General features: G+C 33.1%; 1 protein-coding gene across 1 annotated transcript; it reads left to right on the plus strand.

The window, feature by feature from the left end:
- The first annotated feature begins 7,816 nt into the window (after positions 1-7,816).
- LOC144548525 (tubulin alpha chain-like) lies at positions 7,817-9,654 on the plus strand. Its single transcript, XM_078297215.1, has 2 exons — positions 7,817-8,037; positions 8,196-9,654. Exons 1-2 carry the CDS (start codon positions 7,945-7,947, stop codon positions 9,456-9,458), a joined length of 1,356 nt encoding a protein of 451 aa, XP_078153341.1. The 5' UTR covers positions 7,817-7,944; the 3' UTR covers positions 9,459-9,654.
- Positions 9,655-15,650: the final 5,996 nt, after the last annotated feature.

The following is a 15,650-nucleotide window of genomic DNA, read 5'->3' on the forward strand; positions in this document are numbered from 1 at the left end:
TGCTTTTTCTATTTTAGAAGTTATCAAAGCAGTACTCTACTTGTTATAAAAGTTCAAAAAGAAGGTGGTATCCACAAATTGTACATTTCGGAACTAAAATAATGGAACAGCTTATTTTAAATTTAAAATGTGCGCTAGCGCAACTGTATTTTCAGATATAAAAATAGAGCAAATAGTATTTGAAATGTTATCGGTTGCTCCATGGACCTATCACCTATGCTATGAGCCCAACATGGTGCTGGTGGTTGTTGATCTATACTGTAAATTCATTTTTTTTTTAATTTAAACAGTTGATTCAAACTGTTAAATATAAAATTATATAAAAATGTAATTGGAGAACAAATTTTATATTTTTTAGAAACTTTTTACTTTTTTTTAGATAGGAATAAAATCACTACATTTGGAATTTTGGATAGTCCAAGAATTTTCAAAGAAAATGATTTTCTACCTATTTAAAGAAATAGTAAAAAAATTGTAAAAAATATAAAAGTTAGCTTGCAAGTACATTTTCACATGAAGATTATGTTAAATCTTTCAAATTGATTATTTGAATTTTAAAAACAAAGATATGAGTATATAGCGATAGTTGTGTAATATGCATACTACCATAGCCTCACTAAAAAAAAATGTAAAATCAAGCACAATTTAATATGGAAATCATATTGAACGGTTTAGACTTTAGATTGACTGTTTGAACTTTGAAAACGAAAATACAAACATAAAGTAAAACATGACCCTTGCTTCATGCAACACAGTTATTATAATAATTTGTTATCCGGTTTGGACAGATTTTGAAATCCCTCCGCATGGGGTGTAAATTTTGAAATTTAATATTTTTTTTGGATACTAATAAAAATTTCGGTTGTCAATTCTAATATGGATCATAACGACACGTGGATAATTAAGAGAGAAATGCCATTAAATGGGATCAAAATATTTAAATTGAGATAAATTCATTCTCAATAATTAAATAAATCATGAATCGTTCATCTGACTATTGTGTATCTTGAAAGGTCGATTTTACCTGATAAATTATATTTATGGCATCATCAATTTTACACGGCTATGTCAAGAAGACAATTCTACATCATCAGAAATAAATAAGAGGTTTTTCCCAATTTCCTGGATCATGCGTTTAAAGAATGATTAATTAATGTCGTTAATTTATTACACAGTATTTCGGTTTCTTGCAGTTGTAAACTTCATGTTCTCCTCAAAAAAAAAGTTGTAAACTTCATGTGCGTATATTTCTAGGGAGGGGGGTTTCCGATGAGCATCGGACCAAATCCTTTTCGATGGGCTGTTGGAACCGTCAGATCTGCATTAGAATTCGTGTGTACGGATTCTAAAGCAGATGCGAAATTGCAGGCGCAAATCTTAAAGCAGATCTGACGGTTCCAACAGCCCATCGAACAGGATTTGATCCGATGCCCATCAGACACCCCCCTTACCCATATTTCCAAGCATCTAGCTGCTCTTATTTTAGTTAGTTCACTATTTCTTGCCTTAATTGGGCCTTTATGGGCCAAATCAGAAGATTTTTGGGCTTCCGGGCCGTTATAATGAGAGGTTGAATGACGAATGTATCGTCATCGTAAATTACACCGACCTTATCATTGATTTTTGAAAAACAATCAATCTTATCATTTACGGAGATCAAATCTACACAGAACCAAGGCTGGATCCGCGTGGAACTTGATTTTTTTTTTTGCTTTTTGGATAATAGGTTCCATCCAATATGCATGGAACCATTTTTTTTTTTAAATGATTAATTGTATGGCAGAATTGTTACATGGTATAAATTAAATATCGGCATCACATTCATATTTTGTAATGAAATATTGATGTAACGTTATCAGGATTAATTAGAGTACATCGATCCGTTATCGATGAGATTCCGATTTGAGCGTTTTACCCCGATTTAGAAAGGTCACAAAGAGATGGAGATCATTGTGTAAATTTTTTTTTTTATTTCAATCAAAAACAATCCGCTAGTTATTCATCAGGATATTTGATTTGACAATAACCAACATTTTAAAATTAAGTGTTATTTTAAGTACTAATATTTAAAGGTTTATTCAATATATGTTTGTCATTCTACAACCAGCCATTTTTATTAATACTCCCAAAAACAAAAAAAATTAAAAATGTCCCTATCATCTGTTTTTTTTTTTCAAAACTATCCCGACCGCCAGGCCCACGGGCGGCCCAATAAACCCACCAGACCGCCCCATGTAGAGGCGGACCAGTCCTCTATTTTAAGAAAAAAAATTTCTTGTTTAGAGTACGCACGTCAAAAAATAAGACATTTGATATATCTATGAAGTTATGTCGTAACTCTTTACTACGATTTATACAAGATATGCGCATGGGAATCAAGTCTGCAACTCACATGCATTGTTTTAACTTTTGTCAAATCAACGTTTTACTTTCGTCAAATCACCACTCAAAAAAATAAAAGAGCAAACCGGAACACCACACTCAAAGAATCCGTATCTTATGGGACCCAAGGTGTAATTTATATAGACGGTCCAGATTAATTCTCAGCCGAAATAAATTCAATGTCTTAAGAAAATATAAGAATATGTTTCAAGATGCGTGGCAAGTTAAAAAAACAGTTCATATTTTATAATTGAACATGTATTTAGGATCTGAATTTCACACTCAATAGCACGTTATAGCGGCGCAAGAGCATTTTCAGACCTCTGTCCATGCACAAGCACCCTAGTCTAAACTCAGTAGCCAAGCACTAGGCAAAGCCCACTGGTATAGTGCAATGCACTAAAAACATTAAATTTGACCTTTGCTGGTAAATTAGCAAGTATGGATTGATACAGGAACCAAACTGCAAAAATAATTATACCAGCATGTAGACCATTCAAAAATACACAGAATTGACATAAATTTTAATTTATTTGGATTTTTCTACAGTTAGTTATGAATTTCCAAAGTTTAGCTTTCGAAAAAACTTTAAACAGCCATAACTTTGGCTAGAAAAGTCAGATTTGCGCGTATGACCACTTTTCGAAAAAGGGGGGACGAGACGGATCCGAATATCATCCCGTGGTTCACCCTTGGGTATCTGAAGGATTAGAATTTCAAAAAAATATCGTTTAGTGCCTCAAAAACTCGGTTTAAGTTTTCGTTCAATGGTAGGCAGACAACGATCGGTATTTTGTTTAGTCAAAAGCCTAAGATTATTCAAAAATTATCTATATAATTATTTTAAAATTCATTTACTATTTATTGTGTTCGTTTGCCTATCTCCGAGCAAATGGTATTTGTTGACAATAATCAAATAATCAAATTATTCTCTCTTGCTCTCCAATTATTCTATAAAAAAAAAAAAAGTTGACATCATTGATGCAATCTAATCATATTTCCTTGTATATATTTGAATAAAATAAATTATTAAGAATCAAGGCAAAGTCCTTAATTAGTGTTATCTTTAGACTTGTGATATCTAACTGACAAATCAAATCAAAGTTATAAAGAGTTACGACATCTCACTCATAAATATATCAAATGTCTTGTTTTTTGACATACAAGAAAATTTTTTCTTCACAAAATTATTTAAATCAAAATATAGATCTCTCTCTAAAAAAAAAAGAGGACCGCCCGGCCCCCAAGCGGTCTGGTCCCTAGCGGACCGGCCCTGGCCTGGGTGGTCTGCTAGAGGATCTGGGCCGCCCGTAGGCTTGGCGGTCGGGGCAATTTAAAAAAAAAAGAAGGAATTTCAGGTATCCCCCTCAAAAACTTCAATATTACGTATTTCCCCCTTAAAAGTTTATAATAACGTATTTACCCTTCAAAATGATAGAAACTCACGTCTTTATCCAAAAATAATTAAATAATAAAATTGAACTCTTAAAATTTACTAAAAATTATCAATTAATTAAACATGACCATTATACCCATCCCTTCCTTCTTTCTTTCACTCTCTATGTGCCAGCTCTTATTCCTGGCGCCAAATGAAATCTCCCCATAAAAATCCCATAGATTCCATTGGAACCCTGAAATCTCTGACAAGCTGGGGGCCTTTCTAGAAAATTGGGCTGTCAGGGGACGGCCCCAGTAACGTGTCTTTGATGGGGTATTTCACTGGCACCATTTCTTCATCTTTAAAGTCATGTTATAGTTAGATAACTATTGGGAAGAAGAGTATATCATTGTTACAATTAAGCATCATAACGGACCCCATTTCACCTTTGTAAACATCTGCACATATATCTTATGGTGCGGGACCAAATTGCGAATCAGAAGTAAATCAGAATCTAGAGGATGATATAATCAAGCGATCCAAAAGAGGCAAAAATAAACCTATTTGGCATGGTGATTTTAATTTTTATTAGGTTGTCAAAAATAAGTGAAATTGTCAGGCAGGCAATCATACTTGTATCAGGTCATCAAAATTGAGAACTGAGGTTCCTGTGAGTCTGTGACTTTCTTTTCTCTTTTAAGTCAGCCAACTTCATATTTAGAAGTGCCACCATCTGTCATAATTTTTAGGATTCTGCAGGGGAGTGTAGAATCTTCCTTTCTTGCATGCATTTCAGACCCTTCAAAGGTATCCTCTTGTATTTTGATCCATATCTTGTCAACAAGATCACTTAAATTTAAGGTCCCTGAAGAAACAAAGCATTGCTATGTTAATTTCCAAAACACAACAAAAGAAAAAAGGGACCTCAAAGAAGTTATTTGGCAGTTGCAATTCTTAGAACACAACAGAAATACATAGCAAAACGCAGCTGCAACTGTCACTTCTCTGGCAAATTGAGGCAAATAAGTTCAAGAGATTGACATGGGTGCCAGCGTACCAGCAAAAGGAGGTGTATACAGAGGAACTGGCAAAGTCCGCCGGCTGGTACGAATGATCGTACACTGGAAGGCATCTTATCTTAAAACCCCACAACCCATAAAAATATACAGCCTACACACAAAAGTAAGTAGATACACGTGTTCATACGAAGGAAATTACAAGAATAAAACAACAAAACATAAATCAAATATAAGAAAGGACAAAAGAATCAGACTGGTATCCCATTGTTACTAAGTCAGCGGTGGCATCAACAAAAATGGTACAATTATGATAGCAAGTTGTATACTGTTTTTGATAGACTTGCAGAATTTTTCCTCCAAGTTGTTAAAATTTCCTTGGCACTAGAATGCTACGCTGGACTGCTGAAGGAATCAATATATATTGTTTTTTTAGTTTGTTAAAATTAATTAGAGGGAATAAAGTCAGGGAGGGAAGGAAATGAGTAAGGGTACTCTGGAAATTAACTGTACTGGTTTCTCTTCTATTTTGTTTAGTTTGAGAACATATGTCATTTGGCGTTAGGTTTTGTTGGGGAGATTTCTTTTGGCGCCAGGAATTGGAGCGAGCAGATAGAGGAGAGAAAGAAAGGAGAGGGTATACTAGTCATATTTTATTAATTTATATTTTTTAGTAAATTTTAAGAGTTTAATTTTATAATATTATTGTTTTTGGATAAATATGTGATTTTCTATTATTTTGAAGGGTAAATACGTTATTATAAATTTTTGAGGGGAAAATACATAATATTGAAGTTTTTGAGGGGATACATGAAATTCCCCCCAAAAAAGAAGAATGTAGGGACATTTTTAAAATTAAGTTTTTTTTAAGGGTATTAATAAAAATGGCCGTTTTATAACATGGTCCGTAGATTAACTATTTTTCAAAAAAAAAAAAAAAGCATGTGCAGATTGGATCGGCGAGGAACTTAGTTTACAAAAAAGAAAGAAAAAAAGTTCTAACTCCTTAGTTCTACATAGTGTTTTGCTAAACCCGTTAGGGGTTCAACCCATTTTGCCCGGCCCGTACCCGTTACCCGAGATACCCGTATTCGTTGCCCGGGTACAAACGGGTAGACGGGTACGGATAATAAACGGACTGGACTACCCAATTTGAAAAAAAATCCGTTGTACCCGTATCCGTCTACCCGCCTACCCTTTACCCGTACTTGACCCGTTACAAAATTTGAATTTCAAAATTTTTTTGGCGGCCTACTTTTAGAATTCAAATCCAGTACAATACCTGACTGAGTAGAATGAGGTCTGAGTCGTCAATTTTAATTTGGCACGAATCTCAAATTTGATCCCTATAGAATTCAGATCCAGTGCAATACCTGACTGAGTAGAATGAGTCAATGAGATCTGAGTCGTCAATTTTAATTTGGCATGAATCTCAAAACGGACCCCTATATCTCAACGGACTCCGAGATGTGTCCTTTAACTTGGCACGAATCTCAAAGCAAAAAAATTCAGAAAAAACAGAAAAAAAACCACCCGTACCCGTCAACCTGCAACAGGTACGGGTAATAAACGGGTAGGGTAGAGGTTTTGGGAAAACTACCCGTCTACCCGTTGCGGGTTGTACCCGTACCCATCCTACCCGTGTACCCGCCCTACCCGTTACCCCTAACGGGTTACCCGGAACGGGTCACAGGTAACCCGTTAGCAAACCACTAGTTCTACACAAATAAATCTGCGTCGATGATAGTTAATGAATTTCTAGAAAAATCGATCACTTAATCAGAAGTTTGAAATATTAAGATGGTGCATAAAAGAATTTCAGTCAAAATCCTTGCAAACAAGACACGCTCCATTGTCTGACTATGTTTGGTTGAGACCTAAACAATAAATAAGAAATTTAGGTCTCCATTATTCCATCAAATATGAGTTAATTCGGCCCTATCCCTCCAAAATTAAATCACCCTTCCATGTAAAATAAAGTTTAGTATGTCGATAGGAGAACAGCTTGGGTTCGATGACTATTGGATTCAAAGTGGTTTCAATGGGTTCGCTCACCATCGGTTTTGCTTTAAGATTCGTGCCCGCACTTTTGCGTATGCTTTAAAATTCGTGCGCACGAATCCTAAAACAGATCTGATGGTGAGCGAACCAATTGGAACCACTTTGGATCCAATGACCATCGGACCCAAGCTAAAGTCTGTCAATAGATCTAAATCTTTAGTTGTCGACCCAATAATACCATTTTTTTTTTATAAAACTCCTATTGTTGATCCGATAATATTATGTAAGATCTTATTTTATTTTGACATTATTTATGAACTTATTAACAATTATAAATTATGTAACACTTTCCTCAAAACTAAATAAATCATGTAAGACTTTATATTTTTATTTAGTTATGTTATGTTTGAAAACTAAATATTGTTTAGAAATAGTTTAAACATCACGTAACTTGTAATTTTGTAATACTGTATTTCAACTGCAATTTAACTGGTACTATAAAAGTTTGTTTGAACTTGTATTATCTATTATGTTTTGCATAATAAGAACCATAATTATTTCAGATTATTTGTTTTGATGGACAAAATAAGCCAAAAAATATATAATACCTACACAATTTTTCTATTAAATTTACTGCATTAATAGACGTAAGAAAAAATCAAATTATACTTTTAACTCACCAAAATATAACTAAATAAAAAATAATTTAAAACATGACATAACTTCAAGCTTCAAGCTTCAAGCCTCAACCAAATTTAGATAACTTAGACTGCCTTAAGTAAAACTAAAAAAATTAAACCACCTCTCAACCAAAATTTGAATTTTGAATTTTTTTGAATTGAAAGGCCGAATGTGTTCGTACGAACCGTTGGATCCTGCTCGCCGTTGTGCAGTAGTGGATTACAGCTAATATTACAGATAAAATTCCGTTACCCCTTACATCTCCTCACCGTCCATTTGAAAATCCGTTGATCCTCAACCGTCCATTCCAACTTGCCCTTTCGTTTAGGTCTATAAAATGGCTAGGTCTCCACTCGACAACTCACTCTCTCTCACACAACCACTCAAAGGGCGTCTTTGTATACGCCGCTTTCGCTCTCTCCTTCTCTCTTCCTCCTCTAAAATCTTTTAATTCGCTCGATTTCTTGACAAATTTTCGATTCGACAATGAGAGAGTGCATCTCCATCCACATCGGTCAGGCCGGTATCCAGGTCGGAAATGCCTGTTGGGAACTTTACTGCCTAGAGCATGGCATCCAGGTATACTTTTGATCTGATTATTCTCCCGATTTTTGTAATTTATAGAGGCAATAGGATAGATCTGTGTGTTTTATGACGATTTTACACAGTGAATGTAACAGATCTGTATTATTTTTCAAATGCTTGTCATTTTACTAATTGAATCTACTGTTGTACAGCCTGATGGGCAAATGCCAGGTGACAAGACTGTTGGAGGAGGTGATGATGCGTTCAACACCTTCTTCAGTGAGACTGGTGCGAGGAAGTACGTACCTCGTGCTATCTTTCTAGATCTGGAGCCAACAGTGATTGATGAGATCAGAACTGGTGCATACCGTCAACTATTCCACCCAGAGCAACTCATCAGTGGCAAGGAAGATGCTGCTAACAACTTTGCTCGTGGTCACTACACAATTGGCAAGGAAATTGTGGATCTGTGTCTGGATCGCATTCGCAAGCTGGCTGACAACTGTACTGGTCTCCAGGGTTTCCTTGTATTCAATGCAGTTGGTGGAGGTACCGGATCTGGTCTTGGATCTCTCCTCCTCGAACGTCTCTCTGTTGATTATGGCAAGAAATCCAAGCTAGGGTTCACTGTTTACCCTTCTCCTCAAGTTTCTACCTCTGTTGTTGAGCCTTACAACAGTGTTCTCTCCACCCATTCTCTTCTTGAGCACACTGATGTCTCTGTGCTTCTAGATAATGAAGCCATTTATGACATCTGCCGCCGCTCCCTTGACATTGAGCGCCCCACTTACACCAACCTTAACCGTCTTGTTTCTCAGGTGATTTCGTCTCTCACTACATCTCTGAGGTTTGATGGTGCCTTGAACGTGGATGTGACAGAGTTCCAGACCAACCTTGTCCCGTACCCCCGTATTCACTTCATGCTTTCCTCTTATGCCCCTGTGATATCTGCTGAGAAGGCGTATCATGAGCAACTCTCTGTTGCTGAGATCACTAACAGTGCTTTTGAGCCTTCATCCATGATGGCCAAGTGTGATCCACGCCATGGCAAGTACATGGCTTGTTGCCTCATGTACCGTGGTGATGTTGTACCAAAGGATGTCAATGCTGCTGTTTCCATTATCAAAACCAAGCGCACCATTCAGTTTGTTGATTGGTGCCCAACTGGGTTCAAGTGTGGTATCAACTATCAGCCTCCAACTGTCGTGCCAGGTGGCGACTTGGCCAAGGTGCAGAGGGCTGTTTGCATGATATCAAACTCTACCAGTGTGGCTGAGGTCTTCTCCCGCATTGACCACAAATTTGATCTGATGTATGCAAAGAGGGCTTTTGTGCACTGGTATGTGGGTGAGGGCATGGAGGAGGGTGAGTTTTCAGAGGCCCGTGAGGATCTGGCGGCACTAGAGAAGGATTATGAAGAGGTTGGTGCTGAGGCTGCTGATGATGAAGAAGCTGATGATGGTGATGATTACTAAACTTATCCGTTGTTGCTTGCTCAGTATAAGTAATGTGTGTTTCTGTTTGTTATGTTGTTTTTACCATTCATGTGTTTTTGTGGATTTCTAAGCCTACTATGTTGAAGATTTGCTAGTTTGATTCTGCTTTATATCTACCCTAGGTAGAGGTCTCGTTGCTTCGGCAATTTCTTTTATAAAGCATGGATAATTGTATCTGGAATGTTTGTCTCGTTGCTTCGGCAATTTCTTTTATAAAGCATGGATAATTGTATCTGGATTGTTTTCTTTCCTTTGAGACCAATCTTTCAAACATATATTTTTCTTTTTTTGTGTGATGACAAAATAGGTGAGATTGTTTTGTTGGTTCATCAACAAATGTGCCTCGCCAAAAAATCTATAAATGTTCGCAAGTTGAAAATAGGTATTCGTTTCAAGTAATGATTAATGTATCATGAGAAATAAGAAGTTTAGTATTTCGGTTTCTTGCCCTAATTAGGCCTTTATGGGCCTAGTTGGGCCAACTCAGAATGTGGTCCTATTTTGGGCTTACGGACCCAGTATAATGAGAGGTTGAATGACAAAATGTATCATCATCACAAATTAGATTCTTTATTTATATAAATAGTTTTGTATATACATTTCCATGGCTTTTGTGAAGCTATTCCTGCTTGAAATACCTGGCAATCGATGTGGATATTGTATAATTGTACAATGTTTCTGACCACCATTTAAAAATTTCCATGGTTTTTGTGAAACTATTCCTGCTTGAAATACCTGGGCAGGCGAAGTGGATATTGCACAATGTTTCTGACCACCATTTAAAACCTAAGGTGGAATTGTGTTTGGGAGTTGACTGCTATGGCAGTAGTCACAAACTTAATATATATATATATATATATATATATATTTTATTCTTTTCTTTGTGTTCATACTTTAATAATTTATATTGCTATTTTCCTTTTAACAAACTTTTAGCCAGGAAACCCAAGACAAAAGAATGAATTTGTACTATAGAATTATAATTTTTTTATTTATAGTTAAACGTAAAATAAGGGGTACTTTCATGCATATCATTTAAAAACTTTAAAATTACCTATTCCCCCTTTAATATTCATAATATAATTTTTATCCTTCTAAATTTCAAAAACTCACAAATTTATCTAAATTATTGTATTTTCTACTAAAATTCTGTTAAATTTATAAAGCACACATTTTATTCTTTATTAATAAATAAATTAGTAGTTTGTCTAAGAAAATTAATTAGTCTTCAATTGGTCAATTTTCCGAGGATATATATATAGTTTTAGTAAGAGACTAAACAATTTGCCTACACAGGTCCCACTGGTTTCTGTTTTTTCTTTTGATCCAGTAGCGATATACAGATTGTTTGTTTTCTCATTTCCGTTCTTATCCGAAACTGCTCTTCTCTTCAAAGGCAACACATTCCAAGAATTCTTCACGCGAATCGTGCTATGTAAGGTGATCCTTGGGATTTTTTTTTTTGAAAATAGAATTACTTTGAAATAATTTAACGGAACAAGCACAGACTGTTGGGGTTTTCGAAAACTAGTCTCCACCGATCCTAGGGATCGGTGGAGCAAAAAAAACACATCGTACAACGATCCTACGGATCGGTGCAGCCTATTTTTTATCTGTCACAGCACACTGCACGAAAGGTCACACTAAATATCCCTCCACTGATCCTGTGGATCGGTGTAGCTTCAAAATAGCCCTCCACCGATCCTGTGGATCGGTGTAGTTTTTTTTTTTTTTTTTTTTTTAAATCATAAATTTCTAATTTTTTTATTTTTTGTATTAAAATATTAGAAATGTTGAATATATTTCTTTGAAAATAGATGGAATACAATATAATTTGATTTATTAGAAAGACTGCAACAAATAATCCCGATCAATATTTTTCAGGTCGGATTTTTCGCGGCTGTAAGAAAAATTAATATATTTCTTTATGTGTTATTGGAAAAAAATAAAAATGCTCAGATTCTGAGTTATTGATCCCGGTTCAAAAGTCACTTCTATGTAATTCAGAAAATATTGTGATCTTTCTAGGACATTTAATTTATAAAAAGTTGTATCTATTTTTGAAAATAAACAAAAAACTTTAATTTATTTAATGATTGTTTTTCAAAAAGAATTCTCAAAATAGAAACAATTTTTTATTAATTAAATGTACTAGATGGATCACAATATTTTCTAGATTACCTAGAAGTGACTTTTGAACCGGGATCAATAACTCAAAATCTAAGCATTTTTATTTTTTTCCAATAACACATAAAGAAATATATTAATTTTTCTTACAGCCGCGAAAAATCCGACCTGAAAAATATTGATCGGAATTATTTGTTGCAGTCTTTCTAATAAATCAAATTATATTGTATTCCATCTATTTTCAAAGAAATATATTCAACATTTCTAATATTTTAATACAAAAAATAAAAAAATTAGAAATTTCTGTTTAAAAGAAAAAACACCACTTTTCGGTCCGTAAGGACATTGAAATATATATGTTGATGTATTCAACATATATCGCAGAACGTTGCATATATTCATCATATCACGTAATATGGAGGTCTAATATAGATTTTCTGTGACGTTCTGTGGCAAGAGAATGGTGCAGTGATAAATGGGCTGCACCGATCTTAGGGATCGGTGTATCATCGGGATCGGTGTAGGATGTTTTTTTTTTGCTCCACCGATTCCTAGGATCGGTGGAGGCTAGTTTTCGAAAATTCCAGCAGTCTGTGCTTGTTCTATTAAATTATTTCAAAGTAATTCTATTTAAAAAAAAATCGATCCTTGGTATATAAAGGCCTCAATTCTTTATTGATTCTCGTTTGTGGGACTAACTAAAGCTCCGGACCGGATTTGAATAAATCTAGACAGATTTGAATATAGTTCTTAAGTGGAATGGAATTGAACTCATGTCCATCTCAAAAAAAAAAAAAAAAAAAAAAAAAAAAAAAAAAAAATTAAACTCATGTTTCGTCAGATTTTTCTATCTTAAGTGATCACAACTATTCAACAAGAAATTTATTTTTTTGTCAATTAGTTGCCCACTTGTCCCTCGTGATTTCTGACCATCTCTTATTTTAGATAGGCCAGATATTTTTTCTTTATTTATTAAATATAAATACCATCACTTAGCTAATTTCTTTTTTACATTATAAAAAAAATGTTTTGATTATAATATTTGCATTATATTATATATTAAAAATTTAATTATTTCGTACTCTTATTAACATTTTGTGTCTATCCTTAATCGAAATTCTGAATTTGCCCCTGTTCACAGACATATTAATTTGAACATTTCTCTTAAACACGCTACATCTTTTTATTTTTTTAATATAAAAAAAATATACTTTATGAATTTAAAATTATTTTTAATATATTTCTCTTTTTTCCGCTGAAAAAAAGAGAAATATGATATTATGAATTTTAGTGGGAAAATACATAATATCGAAATTTGTGAAGGGTATACTTCAAATTGCCCCGTTAAATAAAATGCCTCAAGGATGCATGCACTGCACCTATTCTCCTCAATCCGAACTCAGATAGAGTCGTTTGACCCATTTTCCATTTGTTTTGTTAACGATCTCCCATTTCTTTAGCCCCAAAAGCCCTTGATGAATTATCACAGCTAACACACCAAAAATATTGAATTATTTTTTTCTTTAGGAAAAGCCCTAGGCCTCCAGAAAATATAATTTGTTCATTTATCAATGTGTTGAGATAGAAAAAGTTAAGAGAAAAACAATATTATTAGGTTACTATCTAAAAACCATTTCATTTCACTTGGTACTAAAAAAAAAATTCAAAATGGAACACATGTATTTTTATGTGATAATTTGCCTTCTTCCCTATATCAACATAACATTAGTTAATTTATAATTTTCATATGATTTTTTTTTTGTATTAAAATATCATATGTTGATCATGTTTGATGTACTTAAAATTATCAGAACCGTAGTATTATGTAATTTTTAAATGTTAGGTCATTAATATTTTTACGTATAAGTCACATAAAGTCACGTTGACAATAAAATGTATGAATTATCCCAGTAAATATTAACATAATGAAAAAAATTGGAGATATGAAACATTTATGAGGAAAAAAAAAAAACTAGCTTGCGATCATCACCTTCTTAATTTTAAGAGGTGCCTTGAGAAATGCATTACTGGTTCTCACATCGCCTCATTATTATCATTTAAAAACAATTTTAAAATCATTCCACTAAAAGTATAGAATCATGATTGCACATCATTGCTGATTTTATTTTATTTTATTATCTTACAATTGGAGCGATCAAAATAAGAAACTGAACGTAGTTTTCTTTTGAATATGTAATAAATCATATTAATAAAGAGATTTAATTTATGAAAAAAGATAAAGGTCAACAGCAGGGAGGCTATTAAAAAGAAAAAAGTCCGGCTAATAATTCATTGCCTGAATTTTTTTTTAAAATAATCAAAATAAACTTAAAATTAAGTCATTAGCCATGAAATTGTATCCTTACACATATTTTGTCTCACATGAAGTCATGAATTACACATATTATCTTAAAATTAAGGAGTTTTGTTTTGACTACTAATAAAAATGCATCAAATATCACCAGGTTTAATATGCACAATGCATAGGGGTGAAAATGATATGAATAATATCCGATCCATATTTGATCCGTATTCAAAAAATTAGATGTGGATATTCGATATTCGAATATCCATGTAGTTTTACGTTTCAATTATTCGTATCTGAATAATAGATATATACTATATATGTTAATATGTATTATGAAAAAAATATATTATTTACCATTATAATTAGATAAATATTATGAACTTTAGTATTTTTTATAAATATTCGATCCAATCCATATTCATCTGATATCTGACCTGTATCCGTATTCGAAAAAAAAAAATGATTTTACCACTATCATCTATCCGCTCCATTTTCACTTCAATGCATGTTTTATGTAGCCCATGCATGATTAAATTATTAGATTATAAATTTAAATTTGATTTACGAAGATTCCAAAATCAGTTAATTTCCATTGGATAACAACCCACAAATTGAAGCAGCACAAAAGAATCTACAAAGTTTTTTTTTTGTCCATCCAGTTTTTTTGAACAAAAACAACAACATCTTGTAAATTCATACATTCATAATCAATATCAAAGATCTATAGATTTATATCCTCTTATTGTTCAAATATTCTAATTATGCCCAGATGCATTTTGCATTAAAATATCTATAATAATATACTTTATCAAATATTATGATTTTTGATAAACAACAAAACATGAAAACTTGAAAAGCATGCATTTAAATATTACATATAATTGTGTGCGTTCATAAAGCAAACAAAATACATGATTGAAATGCCTCTATTTTTGGTGCTTCCATCATATCTCAATTTTTAAGAACTTTAATAACTCAAAACTCAAAATTTAAAACTCAAAATAAAACTATTGGATATGATCTACATCATTTTATCTATACACGTGTAAAATATTATGACATTTAAACTTTGTTTTGGTTGCCATCAAAATTTTGTAAAAACATACTAATGTGGGTAGTTTTTAAACGTTGATTTTTCAAATGATTAATTCACATAAAAACAAAATCAAAATGTAATATTTTTTTTTACAAACACAGATAAAATAACATAGATCACATAAAACGGTTTTATTTTGACGTTTATAATTTAAATTTTGATTTATTAACACATTTTTAAATATGATAACGCTTTTAAAAATAGAGGCATGGTGAATGCACAAAAAATGAAGCCATTTAAACCCTCCTGGTATATCAAACATTTACAAACACAAAATATTATTGTTACTCACAAAAAATGAAGCCCCCCGGTTCTTAGTTCTTACAAAGAATCAGATCAGATCAGTGAGAGATATATACAAAAAAAAAGTTTAAACAGAGACCCAATTTAGATTTACTATGTTAACCTCATACAATTTGAGAATTTACCATGAATCCGACTAATACACACAAGTCAACCATGAGTCCATGCTCAACTTGTACGTGCATTAAATAAACGCTCAAAAGATCTACAAACGACGGAATTCAAATTACCTAAGGTAACAGAAATTATGAATTTAGATCTTCACCGTCCAATATGATATATCTATGATCGGACAGTGTCGATCTGAAATCAAATATTATGTTACCTCAGAGGATGT

Source organism: Carex rostrata, chromosome 33 (genome assembly GCF_964058835.1).
Source record: "Carex rostrata chromosome 33, lpCarRost1.2, whole genome shotgun sequence".
NCBI classification, from domain to species: domain Eukaryota; kingdom Viridiplantae; phylum Streptophyta; class Magnoliopsida; order Poales; family Cyperaceae; genus Carex; species Carex rostrata.